The 13705-nt window shown below is 48.4% G+C and overlaps 6 protein-coding genes across 6 annotated transcripts; 4 read left to right on the forward strand and 2 right to left on the reverse strand.

Moving 5' to 3' along the window:
- Positions 1–16: 16 nt before the first annotated feature.
- Positions 17–2122, reverse strand: F4807DRAFT_444157 (tubulin-domain-containing protein). Its single transcript, XM_047999623.1, has 4 exons — positions 1970–2122; positions 1867–1907; positions 696–1804; positions 17–644 (listed from the first exon to the last, which is right to left on the reverse strand). The coding sequence occupies exons 1-4, from the start codon at positions 1975–1977 to the stop codon at positions 414–416; spliced, it is 1389 nt and encodes a 462-aa protein (XP_047849664.1). The 5' UTR covers positions 1978–2122; the 3' UTR covers positions 17–413.
- Positions 2123–3263: 1141 nt separating this feature from the next.
- On the forward strand, positions 3264–5125 carry F4807DRAFT_292830 (uncharacterized protein). Its single transcript, XM_047994842.1, has 2 exons — positions 3264–4049; positions 4124–5125. The coding sequence occupies exons 1-2, from the start codon at positions 3469–3471 to the stop codon at positions 4854–4856; spliced, it is 1314 nt and encodes a 437-aa protein (XP_047849665.1). The 5' UTR covers positions 3264–3468; the 3' UTR covers positions 4857–5125.
- Positions 5126–6401: 1276 nt separating this feature from the next.
- On the forward strand, positions 6402–8202 carry F4807DRAFT_292843 (WD40 repeat-like protein). Its single transcript, XM_047994843.1, has 3 exons — positions 6402–6755; positions 6815–7272; positions 7347–8202. Exons 1-3 carry the CDS (start codon positions 6498–6500, stop codon positions 7702–7704), a joined length of 1074 nt encoding a protein of 357 aa, XP_047849666.1. The 5' UTR covers positions 6402–6497; the 3' UTR covers positions 7705–8202.
- A 288-nt stretch (positions 8203–8490) lies between these two features.
- On the forward strand, positions 8491–10373 carry F4807DRAFT_464965 (uncharacterized protein; the record flags this gene model as incomplete). The annotated part of the gene is made up of 4 exons (XM_048002217.1): positions 8491–8656; positions 8721–8793; positions 9937–10037; positions 10111–10373. 4 exons carry the CDS (start codon positions 8491–8493, stop codon positions 10371–10373), a joined length of 603 nt encoding a protein of 200 aa, XP_047849667.1.
- A 1015-nt stretch (positions 10374–11388) lies between these two features.
- F4807DRAFT_444163 (uncharacterized protein) lies at positions 11389–12524 on the forward strand (the record flags this gene model as incomplete). The annotated part of the gene is made up of 1 exon (XM_047999624.1): positions 11389–12524. A coding segment is annotated over exon 1 (644 nt), but the record flags the coding sequence as incomplete, so codon positions are not given.
- A 188-nt stretch (positions 12525–12712) lies between these two features.
- F4807DRAFT_464967 (phosphoribulokinase/uridine kinase) lies at positions 12713–13669 on the reverse strand (the record flags this gene model as incomplete). Its single annotated transcript, XM_048002218.1, has 3 exons — positions 12713–13365; positions 13449–13478; positions 13594–13669. 3 exons carry the CDS (start codon positions 13667–13669, stop codon positions 12713–12715), a joined length of 759 nt encoding a protein of 252 aa, XP_047849669.1.
- Between the last annotated feature and the right edge of the window lie 36 nt (positions 13670–13705).

Raw genomic sequence — 13705 nt, forward strand, 5'->3', positions numbered from 1 at the left:
CTGACAAACTGGATCCATTGCGGGAAACGGTTACGATTCAGTGTAACAATCCCCTGACTAAGACGTAATCGAACATAACTGAGCATGTAAGAGGCTATTATTGAACCACACTTCCCCTTTTGACGCCTAATACGGTTTGTCTTAAGCGAATTCAATAGCTAATAGATGTTACCGTAAGACAGGGTCTTGTAATGTTAGTATCTATGTAAATTTACAGATATTATGCAGGTACAATAGACCACTACTGCGCGCATCGCGCCAACGATTAAATCGCAATGAGCCGAAACACCCAAACTCCGTATCGATATCAACCTTTTTCAGTCATTCATCGCTGTAGAAAACCCAATTCACGATGCTTTTCAATGCGACATAACTTCATGAGTCCTATTTCATCAAGAGAGGTGGGAAGCTGACTATGCGACTCTCTTATCCGTCTCTGCAGATGTGACCTTGTCACCGTCGTCGGGATTTAGATAATTGGCATCTTCAGCAGCCTCATATTCCTCGATCAGGTCTGTCACTACTTCTCTGGCCTCGTCAAATTCGTGGAAATTTTCAGAGAAGGGAGCTGTCTTCTTGTAACTATCGATGAAGGCATTCCGCTTCCGCATACCGTCGTATTGGCGAACAATTCGCTTAAACAGCTATTGGCGCTCGTTAGTTTATATTCTGATCAGGAGCCTAGAGAAACTCACGGTAGATATGCTGGTGTGGTTAGCTAGCATGAGGCCGCTAACACGATGGCTCATCGGGATGTACGGGCTGCGCTTTGTGAGAGCAACTTGGATACTTGCTGGACCCCATGGTATGAACGTGGCTAATCTTCGCTCGCGAATACGCAGAAGACTCTTATGGACGTCCGTCGGATCAACCTCGCCTTGGATGACATTTAGGATAGAAATGTAACAGCTCTTCTTGCTCGGGACGGTAGAGACCATACGATTCTTAGGTTGCAATAATCGTCTCATAACGTCTAATACCGTGGTTTTTCGGACGGTCTTGGCTTGCTCAACCTGATCTCCTGTGAAGGGGGTGTACGCAGTCATTAAGAAATGACAGCGTGGAGTGGGTATCAAGGAGGCCAAGATGCTGACTAAGTCATTGTGCATGTATCCGGGATATCGCAATGTAGTCGTGCTAGCAGACATGACTGTCGAAACCAGCTGGTTTGTTTGTTGGAATGATGGTTCTTGAACGTGTAGCCTGTCTGCCGCGATATGAGACAATGCTCCATTATCGAGAACTACAACGGAATCGGCGTTCTGCGTTAGACGCCTCATAGAGAGAAGACTGTTGTATGGGTGAACCACGACATCGCCCGCGTTTGTAGTGTCAGGAAAGACTGAGTATGTTTGAATAATCTTCTTGGGAAACCTGTCGTTCATTCGTTCCAGAAGAAAGGAGCCAAGACCGGAACCCGTACCACCGGCGATAGAATGCAGTAGCATAAATCCCTCGAGAGAATCGCTTCCATCTGCTTCTCGCTCTATCATTTCCATGATTTCCTCGTGGACAGCCTCTCCCGTCTGGTATCCGTCACCCCAGTTGTTCCCCGCCCCCACGCCACTTTTGCCGACGTAAAAGTTCTCTGGGTTATAGATATTCTTGTAAGGGCCATTTTGTATACCATTAATGACTCGAGGTTCAAGATCTATCAGAATCGCTCGGGGGATATATCGCGTGTCGTCACTCTGATAATAGAAGACATCCTTACGATCGCCGCCCTCCGTTGCGAAGTCCTCGAGGTTGCCATCTTGGTTGATCCCGTGCTCTTGACAGAGCTGTTGCCAGAATTGACTGCCGACTTGGATACGTAAGCATGTTTATTCGAGAACTAGAAGCTCGTGATGTTTAGATGTAACTCACTGCTGTTGCCGCACTGGCCTGTTTGGATCGTGATGATTTCTCTGATGCATAATGTTAAAATATGTAGCCCGTATAACAGTGCGATCGAATGATATTGACTAACCTAGGCATGATCACGACATTGATTTAGTACCTATAGGTTTTTGTTTTGACCAATACCTTGCAAATGCCTTGATCAAATTTATTCCATGTAGTTTTGACGTTTTGACGTTATCCATTGGAGACGTCAACGCGTAGCGCGTCACATCAACTAGCGTTTAATTGGCGGGGCAGCTGCGATTATCTCATAAGCTGCTTAAATCAATACATTTACCCGTCTGCTCATATCGATATGACCGCAAATTTGACTCGGCAACTACATATTTTCGAGTCTTAACTCTTAACAAACATGTTCATGTACCAAAATGGATCAAAGCTAAGACTTAGAAGTCATGCCCGCTTTGTTTGTTTGCTTTCAAGTAACCGAGTAATTCAAATGAATGTTGTCCTCTGATACTTGACGATATTATTGTTGACCGTACCTATCTGCTAAGTATCTCAAAAGGTGACTGCTCAAGCTCCACTACGGCAGCTACACGGCTCGGAGAATAAATGTCTGGATATTTCATCGTACGAGACAGCTGAAACATTCTAGAATCGATCTTCAAACAAATAAAACTCGACTTCGATGGATTCCTTGACCTTGTCACCTTGGATTGGCAACCTATGTCTTAATAGAATTTGCTATAGACTAGGTGCCTCTATTACTAATGTTTGAACATCATCCCCAGATTGGATGTACACCATCGCCTAATCGCTGGCTGTTTCAAGAGCTGAATTCGGTTCCCTTCCGGCATCTTACAACCAAGGCACAACATCTATAACAAATGACACAGTTAGACCTCCATGTTCACTTGAATTCTGAGGTTTTGAGGTGCACGAAGTACAGTATCAAGTACATTTGACTCGGGGGAAGTTTCAATGCTTTACCCAATGAAAGTTGTGGATCCTGGCGTGGTATTACAAGCAATGCGATATGCGTGTGATACCTTCTGCCCCGACCTGCTGGTTCCTCTTGCCGCCAATGCAGCCACAAGAGACACGCAAGTACCTGTCTGTTCGCCTAAAGGCTAAATAAACGACTGGAGGACCACCTAGGTACATAACGAATTGACCTGCCAACATTGAACTGCATATGTCCATACTGTCCATAAAGTTTTCTTGGTCATCTTTCCAACTTCCACCTACACAATCACTTTTTCGTCTCTTCTTTTTCAATTTCCATACTCTCTTCTCTTCTTCCTCCGATCATTACTACTAGTATCCAAATTTCCGATTATTCTGATTAAACGTTATCTAATGTACATCATGTCGAATCCATAATCCATCTATCTGGTACCCCTTGCCGTATTCTAATTCGTTGAATTAACGCATTTACGTTCCCTCCACCCCACATCCAATTAAACCAAGCAACTTTTCTATCCGGATAGGGGAGGCAGTCAGCCAGTCTACACGAATCGAGGAAACTCGACCAGGTCGACCAGGCCTTGTCCAGCAACGCGCTAATATTAGACTTACCACGGCTGAACTTTCGAAGGGTGGGAGCCACACGCTCGGCCGGCCATGCAGAGACCTTCTGCCACTACGCCGACGCAAAATGCGACTCCTTTCTTTTCCACCAATATCTGGGGAAATACCAGTGCTAATCCCAACGTCACTTCGAATTCTCAGTCGCAAACCTCTAGTAGGTCACGTCCCGGTACCAGTTCTGGCGATCGAGAGAAGGACAAAGAGAAGGAATATAACGTCCTGACTAAAGACCGCGACCGCAAACCTTCTTTTGGGCGCAGACCGTCTTTCTCCTCCCCGTCCAAGGGAAAACGTCGCGCGAGTTCGTCCAATGCGGGATCAGTATCTGGGGATCAGATCAAGACCGACGCCACCGCACCACCTGCGATACCTCCTGATTTCGTTCTTGCGGCTGCAGCCAAATTCTCGAAAGAAAACGAGGCAGTACCTTCACCCGCGTCAGCAGATTCTTTTTCCAAGATGCTAAGTCGAACTACAACGGCGGCTAGTAATGGGCAATTCCCCACTACCACGACCTCCCCTCCTTTACTCCAAACCGAAATACCCTCGCTTCATCAGCATATACATGAAGTCTCCAACAAGAGGATCTCGACATTAGATTACCTACGTAAAGCGTATGTTACGAACTCTACTACCTCTCCCCAGTCTACTATGTATTGTATATGGTAAGACTAACAATTTGTATCAGTCACGAAGGCCGAGTTTACTGGTTTAATACTTTACTTTTTGATAAACCTGATCTGGCACGCATGCCGTACTTTGACAGCCGTAAAATCGCTTACCGGGCTACCAACTACCTCTTACTTGGCCTATCACTGCCCGCCGTAATCGATCTCAATTCGTCTACGCCGCTCGAGTTTCTTCGTTCCCTCAACACTCTTCTCGCCGAATTCGACTCTTACCAACAGATACATACCGAAAATGGTGTCAACACTAGCTCACTCTCACGTGCCCGCATACCGAATATGTTTCGCCGAGGAGCTGGTGGGAAGGGCCGGAGGCAATCAGGGGCGGGGGACATATATGCGGACGCGAGCAACAGCCTGGCAAGTGGATCGGCCGTCAATTCGGTACCCACTAGTGTCATCAACTTCGGGCTGGGTGGTGAGGGCAACGACCTTGTTCCCGGCGAGGAGTATACGCATCTGTTAACACCGAACCTACCTTTTGATCCGGACTTCTTCGAGACATTTGCTACGTTATGCGACGTGCTAATAGATTGTTACGCAAGACTTATGACTCTTCTTCCCACGGCTAAGGATTGTACTCCCATTATCGCGGAGCTATTCCACAAGGCAGATTCGAAAGTCCGCAAGATCATCATTCAGGGCGTGGTTAAAGAATTCGAAGATTCAAGCCGGGTAGGCTTGAAACAGGAAGTTGCTAACGTAGGCAAAGTGGTTCTTGGGGGGCTGATTTGATGAAAGATCTATATATAAATCCATAACGATGTATATTTATTAGCTTGATTTGTTGTCCCGGTGTTTAGGATCGCTTTGGGTTGAGGATACCAGGTTGCATTGGGGCTATATGGGCACGACGGCGTTTGACTACTTTCATGAGGGCTTGAATGCATATATGATACGAGATTACACCATTAGGATCGACCAAAATGGGTATTATAAATATAATTGGGCATCACTGAAAGAACCAAAGACGAAAGGCGGTTCAGTATTGAAACTATGCATATACTATGTGCCTAGGATAATTGAGATGTGGGGAAAAGGACATAAAAGCAATGTTCATCAGATACCATAACGCATTTTGAATCTTCAACGAGCTAATCACAAAGTGACTCGCCTCAGTGCTTGACTCTAATTATTGGTTATCATCACCTGAACTTATCCAAATACCATCAAAAGCCAAGTAAAATGACCCCCAGATCCTCACATTACCTCCAGTCCGGATAACCTAGAGGGAGAAAGACTTCCAACGAAGCCCAGAGTTTGGTCGTCTGGTTATCCATCATGAAGGGAACCCCCTCGCACCAAGAATGAGCCCCATCGAGTAACCAAGCCATCTTCCGAGGGAAGAAGCAAGGCAATCGCATAACTTTCGATCTCGACAACAGGGAGCCTACGCCCGCCCTTCGCGCCCTCCGTCCGCCCAATCCACGGCCAACTGTCATCAACCCACCCCCCAAGATTGCAGAAGCCGAACCCCCCAACCGAAGAGCGCGGACTCATATCTTCGTCCATGGGGTCTCAAGGCTGGGAAATCCAGGCCTGCGCACCTGGGAAGGCAAGCGATGTAGCGACAGGCGGGGCAGATCGCGGCGGAACGAGAGGACAGGCGGGGAGACATAAGCCGCTGTGCTTCTATGGCGGCGCGTTTCCGCATTTTTTCCTTTAAGAAAAAGGAACGTCCGGGGACTTTCTCCCAAAGCTTCCCTAGGATAAGGGGAGACGACCCGATCGAGAGATCGAGAAGTCTCTGTATGTAGCTTCGATAGCGATTTGTTGGGCGAGGGGGTTGAAGAAGGGAAAGAAATTTTAATTGAGAGAGCTTGACGAAAAAAAGTTTTATGGTAATGCAGGGAACGCTAGGGCGGATGGTCCAAGCTCCTAGATTGTCAGTAGCAACTAGCCAATAGAGATTCCCCATTTACTTAAGCTTGGATTTTTTTCAACCCAAATCTTCGACTAGGCAGATTTGGGAAGTACCTAGGAGGCCCTAGCTTTGCATTGGTCAGTGGTTGGTTGGTACTTCGGACATAACTTTTTTAGTAGCTGCTCAGCTGCTTCACGCGTTCAAGTCTCACGTTGACGCCAATTCGTTAACTTCAACATTCCAGAAACGTGCCACCATCCGCACCATTATCTGTACCAACACAGCCTTACATATACCCGGTGATCAAGTTTCTCAATAAGACGTGGACGGGAGCAAACGATAGCCTTGCAAGCTTGAGAATACTTTCTTTAACCTTAAGCGGCGGAGTCTTCTAGTTATTCAATTGCCACAAACGGCCGCCGTTTACTTACCAAACATCCTCGATACGCCTCGAAACAACCCCGAAACTCTCGTAGACGTATTACTGGCTGTGACAGCCACCCCCTAGCAAGATGTCGGGCCTCTTCGGGAGCAGCGCTTCAACATCAACTACTTCCAACACGATCGGTGACCTGAAGAATGACGTCCCAGTATCGAACCCACCCGAAGACACAGTCTCCGACCTCGCCTTTTCTCCTAGTCAAGACATCCTCGCAGTTTCCAGTTGGGACAAGAAAGTCCGCATATACCAGATCGCTTCTAATGGCTCTAGTGAAGGGAAGCACATGTATGAGCACGACGCTCCTGTCCTCAGCGTGGATTTCTCCAAGGTAGGTTTACGTGCTCAGGGTACCCTAGTTTAAAACGAGATGCTAATGGTTATATCCAGGATGGCAACAAAATCGCTTCTGCCGGCGCAGACAAGCAGGCAAAGGTATGCGACCTACAGACGCTACAGACGGCGCAAGTAGCCGCGCACGACCAGACAGTCCGCTGCGCGCGCTTCTTCGAGTTGCCGAACTCCAGCGGCCCGATGCTGGTGACGGGCTCGTGGGACAAGACCGTCAAGTACTGGGATCTACGGCAGAGTACGCCGGTCGGCTCCGTGACGTGCCAGGAGCGTGTATACTCCATGGACGTACGCAACTCGCTGCTGGTCATCGGCACCGCGGACCGATACATCAATGTCATCAACCTCCAGGATCCCCTTAAGTTCTACAAGACTCTGCAAAGCCCACTGAAGTGGCAGACTCGAGTCGTTAGCTGTTTCACCGACGCCACCGGTTTTGCTATTGGCAGTATCGAGGGCCGTTGCGCTATTCAGTACGTGGAAGACAAGGATTCAGGGTAAGTTTGCGAGCCATTACATTCATCGATCTGATTATCTTCTTTTTCAAGGAATAAATGCTAACGTATTACAGATCCAATTTCTCCTTCAAATGTCACCGCGATCCTCCTCAAGGTAACACAACACAAGTGTACTCCGTGAACGACATCTCGTTCCACCCGCAGCACGGCACCTTCTCTACCGCCGGCAGCGATGGCACGTTCCACTTCTGGGACAAGGACGCGAAGCACCGGCTGAAGGGGTACCCGACGGTAGGCGGGAGCATCACAGCGACGACGTTCAACTCCGGGGGTACTATCTTCGCGTACGCCGTCGGCTATGACTGGAGCAAGGGCTACATGGCCAATAATCAGGGCTACCCCAACAAGGTCATGCTCCACCCCATCCAGGGCGACGAGTGCAAGCCCAGGCCCAGCGTCAAGAAGCGATAGAACAGCCGTGGCGCCGGTCGGGGGGTTAAGGAGGAGAACCGCGTGGACGCGGACGGGGACACTATCATGACATCTTCTTGCCGGGCGGGAGCTGCAGCCCTCGGCGGGGCTGCGCAGTCGAAACCGGGACGGACATCTTCGCTTTGGTCGATTTGTAACTAGGTTTCTTAAGTTACGTAATGCGCGCGTGCCGGGCTTAGCCGGGAAGGAGGAAGGCGTGGAAGTTTTTTGATAGTTGTTGAGAGTGGTAGTTGACTGGGTGGTCAGGTGGTGGTGGTGGTGGTGGTGGTGGTTAGATGGTCATAGGATAGCAACGGGGAACTTACTTCCCTAAGCTAAAAGGCTATGCCGCAGAAATGAAACAATTAGAATCAACTTGGAATGTTTGAGTGGGGTAAGCGAAGGTGAAAATGATACCTTACTGCTCCTGTTTCCTAGATGCATAAGTTAGCAGGATGCCTATAGGCCATTTTGTTAAGATTGTAGTCAATTCCCTACCCAGTTGTTAAAAATTGGATGTATAAAACATAGAAGATAGAGTAACTGGGTGAGGTCCACTTTTACCCCTTTTCTCTCGTACCTCACAAGTTTACCTAAAGAACAATCTTCAGAATTAAGAGGAAACTTAAGGGAAGTTTCAATATTTTCTTATAGCACTTTTCTGAATTACCTATATACATTCGTACGAAGCAGCCTGTAATACTAGCACTGGCTTGTGACGCCTCCCCGTGCCTTCGGCACTGCGCTTTAATTAGGGATTACCTATACATTTTCTGAGGTTATACAATGACGGCCATTGACACGGATATTGATTCTGTGAAGCGGATGTTCGACGTCAACGTCTTTGGACCGATGCGGATCGTTCACCATTTTCGTGATATGCTTAGTAAAGCTCATGGCACTATTGTGAACATCGCCTCTGTAGGGGGCATCCTTCCATACATCTATGGCTGTAAGTCAACGGCTGAGATCGCATCCGATATGTTGAGCCTTCATATTGATACCTAGGTACCAAGCATCTTACAACGCAAGCAAAGCTGCTCTTCACCACTGGTCTAACACACGCCGTGTAGAGATGGCCCCGTATGAGTAAGATGTCTACCTAATCATATCCAGAAACTCATGCAGAAGACTACTTAGATATAAGATAACTGACTATATAGCCCGTTACTGATTATATAACCCATTACAAAGTGTCAATGTCCTTACCGTGTGTCCTTTCATCTTGAAGTTCGAAGTTCACTTTGTTAATCTCTGGGAAAGATTATCTCGGGCGAGGTCGGCACAAACATTTTAAAGCACGATAGGGATAGGCAACTACCAGAGGGTTCTGAATTCCATCCATATGCCTAAATGTTATCAATGCTGGGATATCTGAACAGGGTCATACTTCACCCCACTCGCCACAGAATTCCAACAGCACGTCTAGAATGTAAGGAATATTCTAGTTGAGTCAGAGAACGAGAATAAAGTGAAGTTGGGTACTTCTAGATTGAAATCTCTCAAATATTGCATGAATGTCGTTAAATCAGTTTGCTATACATGAATTATTTGACCTCCTGCTGATGTTCTTCACTGTCTTCATAATCTTTTGCCAATGCACCGTACCTAACCCCCTTCCCCTCCCGTTTGGATCGTTTGCCTATTCGTTAGTGACAATAGAACGCAATATTAGGTAAACACTCGGTACGAGAGCCTGTGCTGACTCATTATGGTGGTGTGGGTGGTCCCATTTCCGTTTTGTTATCGGTATATTGACCCACCAGAGCACCGCGAATGCGGCAGCTACGACCATAGTATAGTTCGATAATTTGCTCACTTCTTACCTCGAGAGTAACATATTTGAGTTCGCTGAAGAGACTAACTGGTGCGGAAAGAAGAAATGTATGAAGTCGAGAGGCAAGTGTAGGCCTAAAAATGGCATTTTTATAGATTTAATCCAGAAATGACAGGCTTCAAATAACTACGAGTGAGAAGGTACTATGTTTATCAATTAAAATTAAATCTAAGTTCTGAAAATCCCCCGTCTGCCATTCTCTTTTCTCCCTCTCTCACTCATCAATCACCATTATCACAATACAAGATGTCTGACAACCATCATTATCAACAACAATAACAACAACAACATGAGCAACAGCAGCAGTAGCACCAAGTGGGCGCTATGTTTTTCCTACGTCTCCGATATTCCAGGCTTACACCCCAGTGAATGACTTACTAACGAAGCTTGGACAGTAAGAGCCCTGCCAGCACCGACACCATCATCACCTCCTGGCTAGGGAAGAACGACGTTGTTGCGCGAAGGGCTCTAACTAATCCCTTTCAGGGGATCGAAGGTTTGCGTATTAGCGTCGACCTGAAAACTGCGCACACTCTCCTCGGCGTAGCGACGAACTTCCTTCGTCACAGATGAACCTTCCTTTGTCTACAGCCAAGGGCCAACTGCCAACAGGGCGGCCTCGTACATGCCGACTCTCGATCCTTCTGGGCTACTAGCTAACCCTGGCGAGACCTCTGACTACCCAGCTCTCGCGGAGGAGGCTTCTGACACCTCCCTCCCGGTGGCTGAGGCTGAGTACCACCGAGCTCGGGCCCGCATGGCGTTTTTCGATGCGGCACTAGAGGCCGCTCGCCGTCGGGGAGACGACCTCGACCTCAGATTGGCTCGTTAGGGCGAGTCAATCGCCGCCTCGCCCTCGACGAGTTTGTCGACGCCTTCGTGGCGTCGTGCTAGCTTGCTCGTAAGTAAAGATTTCTTTGAACAGCACACAGCACACAGCACATAGCACGCCAATGACCCAGCCTCGAGTGAGGATTGGGGAGGCCCCAGAACCACTGCCAAGCACCTTTACGCGGTGTTCCGGATAAGTAGGCCTGTTAACGAGAACAAGACGCCGAAACCAAGACTTGGCTACAAGAGGTGGGAAGTAATTGAATCAACGTCAACGTACCTAGATGGACAGTTAGTTACTTGATGAACTCGCCCTTACTCATGTGTGGTAATGCTTTACTCTATGTCGGGAGGTGCTTGACTGTATGATCTGTCAGTGATGCGAAGCTTTATGTCCCCGTAGCTCACAGGCGAAGTATCGTTAATATGGCAGTAGGCACTTGAGTGATGGGGTTAGTACATCCATGGATCTTAGTAGTGATGCGGCGTAGTGATAATCGACTATACCTCCAACCTCTTAATCTTAGGATATGGCAATAAAGGGCACATACGTAATAAAGTTCACTATCCACTCTCCGAAATGGTCATACTGACGGCTGCAAAAAGCAACCTTAACTTCGAAAGCTTGCTGCCGCATAATCGACTTTTTTATAACCCTTTCAAATTATAATAAATATTTATATTTAAGCTTTAAATTACTTACACCTTTATTACCCTAAACGCTACATTATGTACCAAAGCTTAAAAAAATTAAATAGGGTATAAATAAGTTGAGAGCTCCCCAGCCTATCTTCTCTTTTTCTCTATCCATTTCCTCAAACATTTCACGCCAAAGTCTTCGATCTACTACTAAGTATTATTTCCCACCCCTTAATCTCATCAATCTCAGCTACACTCCCCTCTACCTTATAACGTCACCAACGGACCAAAATGTCTCGATCTACGGCCACTAACCCATCCGAGGCAGTTTTGTCTAGAGAAACCCAGCTCTCCCTCCCGATTCGCTCAACCCACCATGGTCATTCTTCCGCTCAACCGGCAACCTTGACACGTCAACAGCAAAACGACATCGAGCATTCTAACTTCCAACACATCAAACTCACACTATGGAACTTGCCCGAGTTTCACCTTATGACTCACGACAACCGAGCTCACGTCAGATGCATCTCGCTTTCACTACAACTTGAAGGGGACAGTCATCACCTGTGGGAAGCTTCACCGTACAACAAGCGATCTCCGCGCACAACAGATAACTGCATTGTTACCACAGCAATACACGACCTATTTTGGATGCTCAGCTCATGGGAGCCCCAAGGACAACTCAACTTAGAGATCGAGATCTACTCTGCCAGTCAAAAATCTCCTGGCTCTTCCGAGACAGCTTTGGCCCCTGCTGACCAAGTAATTCTAGGTAATGACGCGGGTGTATATTTCAACGAAGCTTACGAGAAGTATTGGTGGCAAACCTTGCCGGAAGCCCCCGCGGTCACGAGCCTCCTCCTCAAAGTACGACATGACCGAGCCTGGAAACCTGCGACACTCGACAACTTGGTTTCCCGCCTACCGAACCTCGAAGAGTTCCGCTACGAGAACATGCCTCAGGACCCCGCTGCCGACGCTATTCCGATACACCACAACCCCTTGTTCTCTGCTAAGCGCTGGTCAAGAGCCTTGATATACTATACGAGGGTTCAGGAGCAGTATTTCTCCACACCTTCCCAGATTCATTACGAAGCGACTGAGTTTGACCCTTTGCGACGTCCAACTGCCGATGATTAGAGGCGAGCTTAATTCAATCACCTCTGATCTACATATCTTGGATGTATCCTTTGTTGAAGATCTTGAGAACAGATGTCGTCGCGATCTCAATTTTTCGATCAAGGGACACCGTCGCGCTTGGTGGAATGGGTATGGCGATCGGCAACGCATAATGGATGAGTCAGTTTCTCTGTAGCACGAATCCATCTTTACATGTTGATGAAATAGTCCACTCACCCCTTTCTCAATGTATGAAGGTGACGAATTTTAGTTGAGCTACAAACAAGTAGATTCGAATAGTTTGAAAAAAAAAAAAAAAACCAGGCATCGATTGATCTTTCCAAGGACTTGTTTCCATGCTAATGCAATTAATAACATTAAATGGCTCCAACGTCTGATCAGTATCTGCCATATTAGAATACCCTCGTGGTTAGACCTGATTTTCGTCTAGTCGATAGGAACTTCTAGCATTTCCTTCCATCTCAACCAGCAACAGATCCCATACAACCGCGACCTCCAGATTAACAGCAGCACTAAAAGAGCAAGAAGACCACAGAGGTACCCGTTCCAAGCCCACCCCCATCACTCATGCACCCACCCCCTATCCTCCCTACTAACAACAACCTCATCAACACCCACCCTCTCCCTAACAATCTGCTCCCCATTAACCAAATCATTCTCATCCGCCCGCCTCCGCGCCTCCTCCTCATCCCTCGCAATCCCAGCCTTGACATGGCGCCTCACCAACCTTCCCCTCGCCGTCCCGAAATCCACATCGACGAACCACCGCTCATCCATCAGCGCCGCCGCGCTCCTCCACGGCTCCTTGTCCAGGCACACGTAGTTCCCCTCGAACACAACAATCCTATGGCACGGCAGGATCGCAATATCATTCTCAACGGGATCTTTGACCGCGTGGTCGAAACTCGGCGCGTACACGGTCTTCTCCAACACCACGGTTGAAGGCGTCTCTGAGGAGGAAGCGGGGCGCTGTTGTGCCGAGGACGCGGTCCGCACGGCTTGCACCAGGGCCAGGAACGCCGCCCCGTCGAAGGTGAACTCGGCGCCGCGGCGCGCGTGCGCGCGCTCCGGGTCCGGCATCGCGGAGAGCTGCGCCCGCGTCAGGTGGAACCCGTCCATGGGGACGAAGGCCGCGGGGGCGGGGGCGTGCGGGTGCAGGGCCGAGTGGCGGGCGTTCAAGGCCTTGGTGACGATTTGGGAGAGCGTTGTTTTGCCTGGGGGTGGTGGTTAGTTTTCTTCCACTTTATGAATTGACGTCCGGGGTACGGGGCCGGGTGGTCGGGAAAGGAGGACGTACCTGAGCCGGGGATGCCGGCTACGGCGATCACTGGACGGGGGGTTAGATCAGAGATAGGTACGATATTAAACCGAATACCGGATTTAGGTAGGGGAAGGGGCGGTGCAAGGGTGTACTGCCGGGTGCCGGGTTCCGCGGGACGTACACAGTCGTTGGCCTTCGCCTAGTTGTTGGAACTTCCCCCATGCTTTGTCCACGAGGCGAGATACTTGGTCATCCATGTTGATCCCGTGGCTTTTCGGCGAAAGGTAACTTGA

The sequence above is a fragment of the Annulohypoxylon truncatum genome (assembly GCF_022578515.1).
Source record: "Annulohypoxylon truncatum strain CBS 140777 unplaced genomic scaffold F4807scaffold_46, whole genome shotgun sequence".
Lineage (NCBI taxonomy): Eukaryota > Fungi > Ascomycota > Sordariomycetes > Xylariales > Hypoxylaceae > Annulohypoxylon > Annulohypoxylon truncatum.